Raw genomic sequence first — 16,325 nt, forward strand, 5'->3', positions numbered from 1 at the left:
TGGTTACATGGTTAGCTAACATTTAGTTCTTGAGCAATAAAGTAATCTACTTTGTGTCTGTTGCTTGTTTAATTAGGTGTCCCATAAGTGGTCCAACTACAGAACTAAAATATTGTGGCATTTCCTTTTAGACCTTAATGGTCCAGTATTTTTTTTTCACTAAATTGGACAAAAATTCACAAATAAGGAGGAGGGACATGTCACATGGTCTACAAATGGTCAGTTTGGGTATACATTTGTGTGTATGTATTATTCCCTCCTGTTACAAACAAAAAGTATATATTTGCAGCTGTAATTTGCAATATTAAAGTACAGAAAGTACATACATTTTGCAGCAATTAACCTGATGTCGCGTTGCAAATCAGGTTCTTAAGTGCTGTAATTAGACTTTGTGTGAATTGCAAATGTTGCCCACTGAACTGTCTTCTGATGCATATTACACAGACTCAAGTTCATTTTACCTTCTGTGCCGAGCGTACTTCCCACTGACATGTCCGCTTCCATCACAGCCTGGAGTGGGGCAGCTGCAAGTACAAGAGAGAGAAATGAGGGTAGCTCTGTCTCTCTCTCTCTCTCTCTCTCTCTCTCTCTCTCACACACACACACACACACACACACACACACAAGCTTAGCTATTTATTCCCAGCCACACACATGCAGGTCCCCCACATTAAGGTGACTCACCCCAGTGCATTTTTTATACCCCCTGTCTAGCTCTGTTCCCTCTGCACCACTAATTCAAGACCACCCACATCCCTGTCACACAGCTAGCCACAAGTGATTGGCTAGCAATTTTCTGAAATATACATAATATATATATATATATATTTAATATATATTTTTTGTGACCACCGTTGCAGCACTGTTTGTGTGTGTGTGTATGTATGTATGTATGTATGTCTGTGTGTGTGTGTGTGTGTGTGTGTGTGTGTGTGTGTGTGTGTGTGCTTGCGTGTGTGTGTGTATATATACACACACAAGCACGCACACACACACACACACGAACACAAACACACACACACATATATATATATATATATGTGCATTACTGTCACCAGGGGCCACATGCAGACAAGACCCCTCAGGGCCATAGCCAGTGACAGACCTGTATGTGTATGTGTGTGTTTGTGTGTGTGTGTTTGTGCGTGTGTGTGTATAGTGCTGGAAAGTAATGGTGGTCACAAAAAATACTTTTGCTGGCAGAGATTTAGGCCTTATTGTCACCAGTGGCTGTGCAGATAAGACCCCATAGCCAGAGACAGACCTGCAGGAGTCTTATAAGGGCAATAAAGCTGAACTGGTCCCCGTTCATAACCCATTCACAACTCGCTCAGAACCCCTTTGAGGAATACATCTAGGTTCCCCATAGAATCCGTGACTATTTGGAGCCCAGCGAGATAGACTCCACATTAAAAAGGAGGGTGGAACTAAAACATCACATCTTCAGAGGTGGAGTAATTTGCTGGACAGTAGTGTAAAAGGGTGACTGTTGCTAGGTTGAGGTGAATTTCTGCAATTTATTAACAATGTTTACTGGTGTAGGTACTAATATTTGCAGGTATTTCGTAGTGTAATATGTCTGACAGTAAAACACATATTATGACAGAGACAGCAGTTCCCTTGGAAAAGTGGGTTGAGACACGCTTGCTCTAGATAAGGCTATTGACCTTGATTCTGTCGTTTTAATTGAAGACGTTCTAAAACGGGGAGGCAATTCAAAAATTCAGATCAGGTGTTACCACCATACAGAGAGTGAATGTTCATGAAGGTTGAATGCTTTATGCCAGTAGTTGAAAGGGACAAATCTATAAAATGTTGTGCCTTAATTCATGTAAAATTAATGATGACCTGGGGGCATTTACAGTTCACTCATATGTTTCTCTTTGTGTGACTTTGTGTGACTGATACGTATTGGCAGTCATTCTCCCAAACTCCTCTACCCAAGCGGATTTATAACATTTTGTGCTGCAGTGTTGAAATGGCATGAAATAACTAGCTAATCATTATAGTGTTTCTTTTAATGAATATTTATTTCATATAAACATTGTGACGGAGTACCATCACTTGGGTTGGTTCCTGGAGATTGGTCTTGAGAGGGCAATGAGTGAAGCTCCACGTAAAGGCTACAAATCTGTTGTTTTCCCTCTTTAACTTGATTATCATGATGCAGCAGTGTTGCCAGACACATACTTGCTTCAGCCAAAATTCACACTAATCCACCAAAACTATCTGGTAAGTATCTATGTGAGTATTTTAAATGTCACATCCTTAAACATCAATTTAAAGCTTTTTAAACTATTTCAAATACGAATTTCAATTCTAATCAAATCATTTTGCTTGTTCAACGAATACAGACACCCCCTGTATTGGTAATACCCCCCCTAGCAATTACACGCGGAATCATTTCTACTATGCTGTATACATCTCTAACTGTTTCTTAACGAAAAACGTTAACTGAAGTTATTCTTTATAGAATTGCGCGTACCTGAACAAGTCTTGCACAGTAGGCTCCACAGGGACTGAAAAGAAAGCAGTAAGGTTCTAATGTTATTAGTCCTCTAGTTCCCACCGGTATATAATCATGACATTAAAATGAAGAGAGGTAAGTAAAAATGATGAAAGTGTTGGAAGTAAAGTCCTTTGTCACTAAAGCATCTTGCTTAGAAGTGTGTTCGAATATTGTGATGATTTTATTGTTGGATTAACTTGAATAACTGCTGGATTAACTTGAATAACTTTCTGAAAACCAAGGCATGTTTGCACATAGTTACACATAGATATGATAAAACTGAATCATGTAAACTACTTATTTTTTTATGTCCAGAGTACCTCGAATTCCTTTGGATCGTGTTCTGTGCCGTTTTTCATTACCATCTACGTCCATCTGTGGGGACAAAAAAGATTCTAAAGTAAATCCTCTGGGATAAAAAGAGTACAAATGTAGCCTCACCACCAAAACACTGCTGGAATAGAGAATGAGGACTGAAAAACTTCATACTTGCACCATATATCTTGCAATATGCATCATATGTGTGTAATATGACCTGAATCTAATCTTTCATGATTAGATCTGTCCACATGGAAATGTATTAAAATGCAATGTGTTGTATGAATTATAAATTTTGAGAGCTTCTATCGATTCCAATTGTCTAATTGCATAATAACATAAAAAGCATGAAACATTCAAACGTGATTTTTAAGCCCTCAGAGGGTAGCTTCATATTTTTTATGTTTTTACAGTAGTCCTGTTGAAATCCCATATGATTTAATTCAATGATGTAAAACTGCATAATTATTGGGAAGAAAAGTTACCAGGATTGGTAGTGTACCAGACTAAGGTCCAATTCACTGTGAGGGGAGATTACAAGGTTGTCCAGAGCAGGGGGTCCTTTAAAACTCTGCCAATTTCATTTTCTGTTGAGAAAAAAACACACACACAAAATTTCAGAATTTTGCATGAAACTTACGTTGAATTTTAGAAATGTTCTATATTTTAAATCCTGTTTGCATTCTACAGACTGTTAATGTCTAATATATGAGAAATTAGTGTCTGGACTGACTTTCTTTCAGTAACAAAAAAAATACCTCAATTTTACAGCCAGACCCTGCACAATAATTGTTTTTGGTTACACCTTTTCATGTGGTAGCCCCGCCTTCTTATACAGCCAGTCTTTCACTGCCTAAACTCTATGATTTAATGCTTTAATGATGAAACAAAAAAAAACACTGCCAACAATTCCAATCCCATGAACATACATAAGGAACAACTTAAACAGCACAATGTAACTCCAAATCAATCTGTGAAATTAAACTGTCCAATTGACAACCAGTGGTGAGCAAGGTTATTATAGTTAACGAAAACGAACGATAAAACTAAAACTAGGATTGATAAAGCATTTTCGTTAACTGAAATAAAGAGTTAAAAAAAAACGAAAACTAACAAACTGTTTTGTGTGTATACAAAACGAACTTAAACGAACTAATATTATAGCAAAAACGTCCTTCGTTTTCGTCTTTGTAATAAGAATTAGAATCTATTTACTTCCCGCTGCCAGTTTTAAGCCAGGTTTTTGACCATTATGGTAACACGTGGTCTGTGACGTCACGTGTCCATAGTCTGTCCGTGACGCCGCCGGCTAGCGTGATGGCTGCAGCGGAAGTCGGAAGAAAGCGGAAGAAAGTCCTATTTGGGATTTCTTTGATTATGACAGTGGCAAAAATAAAAGTAAGTGCCTTGTTGTAGAAGCAGGTCATACAATATGTGGAATATTTCTCAAGGGGAAAAACCCCACGAATCTGAAAGTCCATTTGAAAAGCTCACACAAAAAGGCGAACCAAGAGTACCTGAACAAGCCAGCCTCTCGCCCGCCCTCCCCAGAAAGAGAAGCGGTAGCCAGGCCAGGTAACATGGGAAAGGAACGTGATACTACAGCATCCATAATGGACCAAGTAGCTGCTGGCTAGTAAATACGCAGGAACACCACAAATGAGAAGAAGCATTGGAAAATATGTTTATTAAGACTGGAATGTCTACACGACTGTGTGACTCGGTTACCTTCAAAAAGTTCACCACTTCACTCGAACCAAAATTCAAAACTCCCGGAGCTGCAAGAGTCAATAACCTTATCGGAGCTAAGATGGATGAGGCTATTCTGGTGATTTTGATTCATGCACCTGACAAATATCCTAATTTACAAAAAAAAACTAACACTGTAACTAATAAAAACTAAACTAAAACTAAGCAATTTCAAAATATCAAAACTAATAAAAACTAGTAAATCTGCCTCTAAAAACTAATTAAAACTAACTGAATTTGAAAAAAAAAATCTAAACGAAATAAAAACTAAAACTAATGAAAAATCCAAAACTATTATAACTGTGGTGGTGAGAAGGTTTGCCGTGTCTGTCCAGAGCTTAGTGTCCAGAGCATGGAGGTGCTACCAGGAGAAAGGCCAGTACATCAGGAGACAACAACCCAGCAGCAGGACCGCTGCCTTTGTGCAAGGTGAAACGGGCCACCTCCAACAGGCCACATATGTGCATGTGTCTGCTCAAATGGTCAGAAACAGACTCCATGAGGGTGGTATGAGGGCCAACGTCCACATGTGCTTACAACCCAACACCGTGCAGCACATTTGGCATTTGCCAGAGAACACTAAAATTTTTACCACTGGTACCCTGTGCACTTCACAGATGAAAGCAGGTTCACACTCAGCACATGGGACAGACGTGACAGAGTCTGGAGACGCTGTGCAGAACATTTTGCTGCCTGCAACATCCTCGATGACCGGTTTGGCAGTGGGTCAGTAATATTGTGGGGTGGCATTTCCTTTGGGGGGGCCACACAGCCAGAGAAAGCCTGACTGCTGTTTGGTGCAGAGATGAGATCCTCATACCCTTGTGAGACCATATGCTTGTTTGGTATGCCCTGGGTTCCTCCTAATGCAAGGAGCCTCATGTGGCTGGAGTGTGTCATTTGTTCCTGCAAGACGAAGGCATTGACGCTATGGACTGGTCCGCCCGTTCCCCAGACCTGAATTCAATTGGGACATCATCTCTCGCTCCATCCACCAATGGCACGTTGCACCAGCTTTAAACCACGTCTGGTAGGAGATCCCTCAAGAGACCATCTGCCACCTCATCAGGAGCATGCCCAGGCATTATAAGGAGGTCATACAGGCACTTGGAGGCCACATACTACTGAGCCTCATTTTGACTTGTCAGACTAGTGTGTTTTTTCTCTTTAATTTTGAGTGTAAACTCCAAATCCACACCTCCATGGGCTGATAGGTTTGATTTCCATCTATAATTTTTTTGCGTGATTTCGTTGTCAGAACAAAGTATTTAATAAGAATATTTCATTCATTCAGATCTAGAATGTCTTTTTTCTGTATTTGGTCAGTATCTCTACCCACTCTGCAAGGCGGAAAGCTGAACACTGAATGTGAGTCATTTCCAGTTCGGGCTCGTCATGTGCACCATGTAAATTAGAGTGACTTGGTGTCTCTCAGGAGCTGGCGGAAGCGGAAGGGAACTCTATTTAGTATGCAGGCTTATCCCCCATCTGTCTAATAGAAAGTGATGCAGTGGTGCTCTGTGTGCACTGTGGCCCGCGCTGCTCCAAACACAGATTTCTCCCCCTGCTTCTTCACACATTTTCTTTGCACAGTTATCACCTGCTTGTTCACTCTCCTCTTTCTTTCACTCTTTCAACTCATTCTCTTTTTTATCCTCTTCCTTTGCACTACTACAATCTATCATTTGCTCTCGTCTCATGCATATCTGGAGGGTACAGTTTTCTGAAAGACAGCAGGAGTCTTAGCTGATGACTGTGAATGTGCACGTACCCCAAAAACAGACCGAAAGCCATGCAAAGGGTGACAGCTTTAATGCTTCAATCCTGATTGGGCCTGATCAGTCTGGCCTCCATGGCATTCAGTGACCACATAGTCCCAAATCCATGAACACTTTGCTCATTCACACGACACCACCTGCTAATCTCAACATGTTAAATTGAAAAGCAAACCATGCGCATATTGTAATTTACAGAGAACATAACCCTAACCATTCTAGAATGGACTAACTATCATTCAAAACACAGGGTGCTAGTAGCATTTACATTTACATTTATGGCATTTGGCAGACGCCCTTATCCAGAGCGACTTACAACGTGCTTTCAAGTTACCATCGATGAAGAGATCAATTCCGGTTCACTAGGACCCCGACTATGAATACATCTATTTAATTCACTCTGTTGTAGATTCTGTACACAAAGTTCGACAACAAGAAAATTACAATTTAATCTAAATATTCTTTAAAGAGGAAGGTCTTGACTGAGCTGTTCTGACCTCGAGGGGAAGTTCATTCCACCACCGAGGGGCCAAGACGGAGAAGAGTCTAGATGAGCGTCTTCCTTTAACCTTCAGAGATGGAGGGACCAGGCGAGCAGTACTGGAGGCTCGGAGTATACGAGGTGCAGTGCGAGGTGTAATAAGGGCTGTGAGGTAGGATGGTGCTGCTCCATGTTTGGCTTTGTAGGCCAGCATCAGTATTTTGAACCTGATGCGTGCAGCTACTGGGAGCCAGTGGAGGAACGTAGCAGAGGGGCGGTATGGAGAACTTGGGAAGGTTGAAGATCAGTCGTGCTGCTGTATTTTGTATGAGTTGTAGAGGTCGGATGGTACATAGTGGTAGACCAGCTAGAAGGGAATTACAGTAGTCCAGTCGTGAGGTTACTAAGGACTGAACCAGTAGTTGGGTGGCCTGGTTTGACAGATAAGGGCGGATTCGTCTGATATTGTAGTAGCCTAGTGGGTAACACACTTGCCTGTGAACCAGAAGACCCAGGTTCAAACCCCACTTACTACCATCGTGTCCCTGAGCAGGACACTTAACCCTGAGTGTCTCCAGGGGGGGACTGTCCCTGTAACTACTGATTGTAAGTCGCTCTGGATACGGGCGTCTGGTAAATGTAAAACGAAAATGATTGCAATTCTGAATTGTTTCCAGTTTTATTCCAGCAAAAACCACAAACTTAGAGCATAACCAATATTTACCTACTGAAGTCTTTACGTAAAATTACCAGAGTACCTCAAACACATGAGAAGTATGTTGCCGTGTACTTCAACATGTCTGTAGTGCAGAATGTGAAGTGAAGAGTTCTGCAATCACCTGACTGAAATCATTGAAATCTGGAGCAAACAACATATATTGACCATATCTTACTGCTCAGGTTTATGGAAATACATGCTGTATAACGGCAGTAGAAGCACACTTAGGTCAGGCACTTCAACACCAAGGACCCAATATTCAGTTTAAGCAATAACGGATTTAGGCCCTTTTGTAAAGTGATTGTCATTGTGAACCACTGCAGCACATGGTGCACACAACAAAATGTGTCCTCTGCATTTAACCCATCACCTTGGTGAGCAGTGGGCAGCCATGCCAGGCGCCCGTGGAGCAGTGTGTGCAGCCTCCTTACCCACTAGGCCACCACTGCCCCAAGACAAGACAGAGGGTAGTCCAAAAAGTAGAAACAACTCGCTTTCCACACAGGGTAAGAGAACAGTGAAATCTGCAATGGCGAGTAAACTTCTGTTGCATAGCAACAGGGTGGGCAGTCTGCTATCTGCAACTTTTTTTTGTTCGAGTATAAGAATAAATGGCATGTATTTATCAAAAGCATTCGTTTAAAAATATCCCAAAAGGGTGGTTTTGAACCAGCCTGTGTCACACATCATTTTCATTTCTGAACAGATAATCACAAGCGTCATCTTCGTCTTCAAAGACAGTGAACCAGCAGGAGATTCATGAAGAAGCGTGGGTTACGGTGGCACCTGGGCATCACACTCCTGACTGTCTATGGAGGCAGGAGGGTTGGCATTAAGTAATGTGTAGGGTCCCAGCACACACAGTATATGAGCCTTCCCGTCGACTCCTGTGCATCCCCGAACAGGAAGCCTCCAGAGCTGTCAGGCAGATTGACAGACTGACAGATAGAGGGAGGGAGCGAGGGAGCTTCTAATTGCTTCTGGTCCAGGCTAGCTGAGGAGAAAGCACACAGCCACTTCGTAATGATCCTTGGCAAGCGCGTGGGGCTACGTGCAGCATGTCGTCAATGGCAACGGCGGCGCTGGCGGAAGGCTCGTGCGCCAGTGCGGAGAGAGGAAGGCTCCCAGAAATGGTGCCTTCTGCGAGAGGCTGGATCCGCTTGGAGGAAAATAGCTTTTGGCCTGACAGTAGCCACTGGGTTGGTGCCATGCGTCTGCGAGACGAGTGAACAGTACATTCAACGCAACACAAACCACTAGAAAACAGCAAGAGTAATACATGCCTCGAGACAGAAAACCATCATGGTGTAGGATTTTAAGGCAGGAAACACACAAATTCCAACCACTCAAAGCTAATATATGTGAAAACCAGGAAATGGCAGCTGAAAATTACTAATGTTAATAGAGCTGGGTTCAAACCCCAAAAATAGTTACAAAATGTAGGCACTAGTGGCACATTAGCATTCCTATATTAGTATCACATTCCCAAATGGTGCAAAGAAATGGTCCAGTGTGGCAAATTCCAAAATACAATTTGTATTTATTTAATCATTAAAATGGCATGTTGTCAAGGTCAGAACGGCCTTTTCCTCCTGCCATTGGACTCTAGAGCAGCAGAAATGTATTGTCTGGAGTGATGAGTCCCACTTCCGTCTCTGGCAGTCTGATGGATGAATCTGGGTTTGGCAGATGCCAGGAGAACACAACCTGCTCGGTTGCAGAGAATCAGCTGTAAAGTTTGCTGTAGGAGGAGGAATGGTCTTTTTAAAAAATACATTTTACAACTGTGCCCATGTTGTTGTCATGTCCCTCTCATGTTAATATCATATGAAGGAATAAAATGAACGCAAAAAGAGCTTTTTAGATTACATTAAGGATGATTAAGGATGAGTTCTGTCTTTTAATTTCATTTTAATCTTATCAACAGGGGCACAGTTTTAACGGGGCATAATCAATACTGTGGCTCTATTAAAGAATACAGCCCCGTTAATGAGTCAGTATTTTAGCTGAGTCATTCTCCAGTGGGTCCCATGCTGGCAGGGGTGCACATTTATGGAGGTGTGTGCATCGTCCCTGTGACTTGATCAGACGGGTGTTGGAATCGCTATTTGCTATAAGTGTGATGGGTGATGGGTCAAAGCAAGTGTATGTGTGGGTTCGATTGTGTAGCACACTTACTGTATGTGTGTGCCTGGGTCTGGGTTGTGGTAAAAATAACACTTCACCCACTCTCTGACTCATTCAGGCCTAGTGGAGCTTCTTGAGGTAAAAAAATAACATTAAAGGTATCTCCTAAAAATCTTCTAAAATGCTCCCTCTGTTTTGTTTCTGTCATTTCTGCCATGCTTTGGATTGACATGATTTGGATCGAAAGACTTGGAACCGCTGCCTTTGCATTTTCTCAATGATTATTCATATGAATAAACAGATATAAATAAGTAGATGAACCCTGAGTAAGTTGTGAAGGTTTATCTGTATTTACTTTCATATATGAAGCAACACTAAGGGCCCTATTTTGACTATGACAAGAGCTAACACAAGTGCATCGTCTAAGGCAGGAATGTGTAAAGAACAAGCCAGTTTATAGCACAGTTATGGGTGTTCTGGCACAGCACACAAAAATGTGCTTATCTTTGCACCATGATGACATTTTGGCTGTAATATTGTCATCAGTAATCGAAAAAGATGAGTTATTAGTAAATAGGAAAGAAAAAGAAAAGGGAAAAGAATGAAATGTAATAAATAATAAATCCAAAGTAATCAATAATAAAATAATAATTATTTATAAATGTAATTCATAATAAAAGTAGTTACCTGGAGAATTTTTTTGGGGGTTTTTGTTTTCATTCACTCTATTGGAAAAAATAAATGGAACTTTCTATTCTGTATTTTTCTGTATAGGTTCACAACACATTTTTGTATAGTTAACGGGCTAAAAATTGTATTTTGTTGCAAGAGAATAGCATAAAAAAACAGCATTTAATCATCCACGACGGCAGTTTTTTGCCCGGCTAAGTGGTAAAAACGCCACTGGGCGTTCATGTGCAAGCGCTGAAAACAGCAGCGTTCTGAACACACCCTCAACGCCACTTTTTATGCTGTCTAGAGTCACCCAAGATGGCATAAAAAAGGAGTTCTGTCTGCGTTCTGGGGCACCACCTAAAATCCTGCCTAGGGCTCCAAATTTAAACTGAACCATGGCTAATTTATTGCATCAATGTTTCAAAAACAACATAAGGTACTGATAAATTCTCAATGACTTCAATATCTTATGACAATAACTATTTATTTTTGTCACAAACAGTATGTCTCAATTGGCTTTACAGCCACTACTGACAAAACCCCTCAAACTTGGACCCTCTTATGACATCTCACCACATTACAATATTATGTAGATTCAGGTGCCTTCTATAGACATTCTGGTGCAGTCTTCTAAAAGGAGGAACACAGCGTGATTCTAGAGTTCTTTGTTTTGTTCATACATCTATAGTAGATGTATAGTAATCCATCTATAAGAGCAGTGGTGGCCTAGCAGTTGAGGAAGCGATCGTGAAATCAGAAAGTCAAATCCCAATCCGCCAAAGTGCCACTGAGGCAAAGCACCGTCCCCACACACTGCTCCCCGGGTGGCATGGCTGCCCTCTGCTCAGTAAGGGTGATGGTTATAAGCAGAGGACACATTTCATTGTGTGCACCGTGTGCTGTGCTGTGTATCACAATGACAATCAATGACAATCATTTCAGTATTCAGGGAATGTGCAGATCTTCAATAACAGACCTGACTTTGACCTGGTATATTGAGCATCTTCAAGCCTCAAATATGTTCACCAAAGAAATCCACAGATGTGTCTTTTCTTTTGCAACTATTGACATGATTTTCAGGCTCACCAGCACTGCTGGACTACGTTGCTACACTTGTTTATACCAGCAAGCATGCTGAGAAGCCTCTGAGATCTCTGAATGTTAAATGCTCCCCCACACTCTCCTCAACTGGGTCACTGTGGCCCAAGATCAGGACTTCCCACAGAAAGTGCTGAGGTTCTGGCCAGCGTTTTTCTCTCGTAAAGCAGGCTGACTTCAAATTCACCACACGCTATACATAGGGCCCTGTGGACAAAAATTATCAAATTGCAGACTACATGTAGTTTATCATAAAATGTGAAATGATTTCAGCGTGGCCTCAGCATCAACACACTAAAGAGCTCTTTGGTCTAATATGAAGTAATTACCAATTTACTGCAATTATCAGATTCTAGCCTTCGTAACAATGGTCATAAAACATGCCAAATCATACATAGCAAATATTATGTTCTTGTTGCCATTTTTAGCATCTCAGGGTAGAGGTCTAAAAGAGAAGTATAGTATATATATATATATATATATATATATATAAGTGTGTGTGTGTGTGTGTGTGTGTGTGTGTGTGTGTGTGTGTGTGTGTGTATATATATATATATATATATAAGTACAGTGTGTATACACACACACACATACACACACACACACACATATATATATATAGTTTGGGTAAGACAAACAATACAGATATGCATAAACACAAAAAATGCAAACAATCATAGAGTTAAAGTATTAGAAGTAACTGAAGTGTGTGACATGGGAGATACTGGGTGAATAAATAGCATTATGTATTAAATAGTATGGATTAAGTGCATGCCCTGTGTCCAAGACAAGCCAGGACCCCCAATCCCAATTCCTTCCCACAATTATTATTAATTATAAACTTTTATTTGCAAAAAACATAAACAGCTGTTGCAGGTTTTTCTTCTTATTCTCCTTGTTTTACACTGCAGACCATATTAAGTCTATATTAGAGCTGTAATTGTGCCTAAAAAGTTCGTCCCAACCCGGAATGAGCCGTCTGTTAGGCTGTGATGTGCATTAAAATAACCACACAGTCAGTGTTTTACTGCAACATTTCCATACAGCCATGACCCTGTGAACTAAGCTTTTTAAAAGCAGGGCTTTCTTTGCACACGCTATGAGCAGGAAATGAAAAGGGCATGTTTAAAATATAATCTATCTGATTGCCTCCATTTCACCTCGTAAGCATCAGTTTTCGCATCTCTCTCAAAATAATTAATACTAAAAATTAATATAATGAAATTACAACATTCAAAACACTTTTACCAATCACCAGAACAAATTTACAAGCAGTGATTCATATGGAAAGGATAGGTACTATAGGCCAGAAATTCGTATTCACTGACCAAGCCAAACCGAGCTTGACTAAAATTTTAGAACAAATCCGAACAAATCTTGCTCAGGGACACAATGGTAGTAAGTGGGATTTGAACCTGGGTCTTCTGGTTCATAGGCGAGTGTGTTACCCACTAGGTTACAACCACAAAGTAACACACATGATGTATAAGAAAACGTGAATCATGAGACCCGGCTGCCTTCTTCCACTGTTCCATGGATCTGGTGCTTGAGTCAGCATGGACACCATGACTGGTTCTGACAAATAACCAGACATAGGGCTAAGGTTAGAAGTTTACACTGAGCATCTAGTGAAGCCTCTTAATGGTAGAATTTATCAGCAGCCTTCCTATCATCCGCTACAGAGCCTCAGAGCCTGATGTCAGGCAACATTATTTCAGATAATAGTGAGGTGATCTGCATTCTGTCAAATTTGACCCATGCAAAATAGCTGTTTCGAAGAAGTGTTGGTGTGGGTGGAAGTGACTGCAAGAGTGTGACACTGAGCTCCTAAAATGCTCTGGGGAAGCCTGGAAAATATAACATTTTATACTGTTGATGTCACAGTTCCTACCTAAGTCCTACCTTTCTTTAACCCATAGAGGATACCATGTGTCCATCATGCAGCCCGTTCTCTCTTGTAACATGGTGTAGGAGAACCTTGTAGTGCAGAAGAGCATCCTAACATGCTATGGTGGGAGCTCATCAAGATTTGTTCATGATTGATTTGGGCAGTCTGTACATATCCTCATCATGCACATCTCTTTCCCTTTTCTTTTTTTAAATCATATAGCTTTTATTCTACCCTTACCCTAAATCTAATATAGTGTTAACCTGATTACTTTCAAGCCATTTTACCTTGACCACCAGGACCTTGCAAGACCTCCCCAGATCTCTCCAGTTTTTCTTACATCTGCACTTGTTGGAAAGTCTGCTGCAGTCCTGTTTTATTTCTGCCATCCATGGACATGCATCTAGATTTCCTGTCAGTGAGTCAAGGAATTCAAGATAGTTCACCATTCTGAGAATTTACATAACGACCTATATTACAACCTAGACTGAAGACTGCAGTGTTATGGATTGTGACCTTTACTTTTATTTGTTACTCTGTCTCTGTTGCTTGTCTTCCCTTCTTGAATTTAGCTCTACCACAGTGCTGTACACACTCATGGTCATTTGGTGGATATTTGTTGCCTACGTTGATCTTTGGTAATAGTAGCCTAGAATGTCCTCCATCAGTTCTGGGTTCAACTTACGAACTGTCGGAGCTCCATCATTGCTTTCATCTTTAAAGTGTTATAAATGTATGCCCAATGTATGAATGTATGAATCGTGTACTCGTCGGGTCATGGACTCTTCTCATGTGCTGGTTTGTGCTTTGTTTGTTAAAGTCGTGCAAATGTCCAGTCTTCCACCATGTTCCCATGACTAAACTACATGACAAGTCCAAGGTAAATGAAGCATTCTAAATGAATGAATATTCTGGCAAAAAAAATCATTTTCAGCAAATGTTACATTTTCTATTACTACATAATGTATTAATCAATTTACAATTTGGAAATTTTAAGAAACCACAGTTAAGACTGTGTCATATCATAGTATTTGCTGTTATTAAACAATAAAAAATATTATATTTTTTTGCTTAGAAGACAATATTCAGCATTATGCACCTTAACGTTCTTTTACAGTTGCTTCTCAAAAACAAATGAAGCTCTAACCAACCCACATGAAGTATGCCACTTCAGACCGTATTTAGTAGTGTGCATCTGTGTTGACTGCATTATTTATTTCAATTCTAAACGTTCAGTGAGGTTGATGAAATGGAACAATAGACAAAAAAGATGCTATTTTTCATGCAGCATGAATCTGTCTGTGGCGAAATTGTCTTCTATGTTTGCTTGTTCTTGTAAATACGCTGGCAGTGCGCAAGATGCCATCTTTGAAAGTTGCATCTGAAGTCCCCAACACACATTCACACACATGTCCAAAAAAAATCCCTGTGCCGAAGGAAATATGCAGAAATATGATTTCACTGCAGCACAAAGGATTTTGGTTGTGAGTGATGGACAGACGTCAGTCATGTTGCCACCGTTCAACTGAGAGGAAAGATTATTGTGTACTCTTGTTTCTTTTTGACACAAAGAATCATACTACAATTTCTGTTCATTTAGTCACAAAACACCCTGGGGACACGGTGTTTTAAATAGAAATTGGTTAAACTTGAGCACATGACAGCCGTTTGGTGGAGTCCATCAGCTCAGTAGTCTGTGCTTTGTCTTTGTGGTGCGCGGCAAGACTATAAAGCGGTCACGTCTTCAGACGGCAGGGATGAGACCAACAGGCAGAAGAGGTCGTGATTGAAAGGGAGGTGATGAGAACCCGCGAGCCGCAGTGGACCACTTTTCCTCAGCCTTGCAGGTGATGTGCTGGAATGCACAGGCGTCAACATCCAACCAAATGAACGACGCTCTCACACACACACACACACACACACATGTGCATGCACAGATGCAGACATACAGAGACACAGAGCCGAGCCACGACCCAGCACAACAACCAGAGGCTAATACAGCAGGACAAATAGATTTGAAGCAGAGCGACCTACTGAAATGGCGACACTTCAGCCTCTCTCCCTCAGCCTCGGTTTCTCCCAGTTGTCTGAAAGTCTGCAAGCAGCCCCCCTCCCCCTCCCCCCTCTCTGTTGCTCAGGGACGCGCTCCGGCCCTCCCCAGCACTTCCCCGTATCGCTCCTCCCTCACTCGTCCTCACTGTCTGCCTTTGTCTGAGGTTTTCTGTTTGCTTGGTATTCCAGGGGCACCTGAGAGAGAAGAGGAGTGCGGAGAAAAGCAGGCGTGAAACAATGGAGACACAGAGGCTGGGAGGAGGGGGAGTCTGAGTGCGTGTGTGAGAGAGAGAGAGAGAGAGAGAGAGAGAGAAGGGAGGGGGATCTATGAGCATGAAGTGTGAAGTGTAACCTCCGGAGCAAACGCGGCACTGCAGAGCCCTGAACCCAGAACGACGTGAGTACAGAGGAACACTCCCCGTCCACGGTGGTGACAGAGGCCACACTCCAGTCTCTCTCTCTCTCTCTGTCTGTCTGTCTGTTTCTCACTGGCCCGTCTGCCTGACAGTTGTACACAAATCCTACATATGCTTTTACATTTCTACACACTACACACTGACTCACATTAAAGCGCACATGCAAGATTCAGAACCTACAGAATCAGTAGGACGCTCAGAAACTGCACTGAATTATCTGAATACATGAAGTGAGCAGTCATCTGGCTCAGAGCTGCTCAACTCCTACAGACCTCCTGTCTTGCGCCGTGTCAGGTTTTCACTGACCGACACGCTTGATCCGGATCAATAGATCATCATCCAGCCCTTCATGATCAGAATGCTGGGTCCCAAGGAGTGGGGTGAGAAGCACTGGTTTTACAGTGGACAGCTCCAGGTGCTGAAGAACCAACAGCAGAGAGATACGGGTGCTGAAATCCCGTGTGGAGCTTTAATCATGGATTTAAAGCTGGGAGTTCGGTATATAATAACTTCATACAA

The 16,325-nt window shown here is 41.6% G+C and overlaps 1 protein-coding gene across 2 annotated transcripts in view; it reads right to left on the reverse strand.

Annotated features, from left to right (window-relative positions):
• Positions 1-15,510, reverse strand: part of myt1la (myelin transcription factor 1-like, a) — a 37,623-nt gene extending 22,113 nt beyond the window's left edge. For both annotated transcript variants that reach the window (XM_029002671.1, XM_029002670.1), the window contains exons 1-5: positions 15,373-15,510; positions 3,313-3,414; positions 2,830-2,884; positions 2,486-2,519; positions 462-524 (exon numbers count right to left, since the gene is read on the reverse strand). In XM_029002671.1, the coding sequence (XP_028858504.1) occupies positions 462-524; positions 2,486-2,519; positions 2,830-2,884 (152 nt within the window). In that variant the 5' untranslated portion in view covers positions 3,313-3,414; positions 15,373-15,510. The remainder of the gene's footprint in view (positions 1-461; positions 525-2,485; positions 2,520-2,829; positions 2,885-3,312; positions 3,415-15,372) is intronic.
• Positions 15,511-16,325: the final 815 nt, after the last annotated feature.

Source organism: Denticeps clupeoides, chromosome 14 (genome assembly GCF_900700375.1).
Source record: "Denticeps clupeoides chromosome 14, fDenClu1.1, whole genome shotgun sequence".
Lineage (NCBI taxonomy): Eukaryota > Metazoa > Chordata > Actinopteri > Clupeiformes > Denticipitidae > Denticeps > Denticeps clupeoides.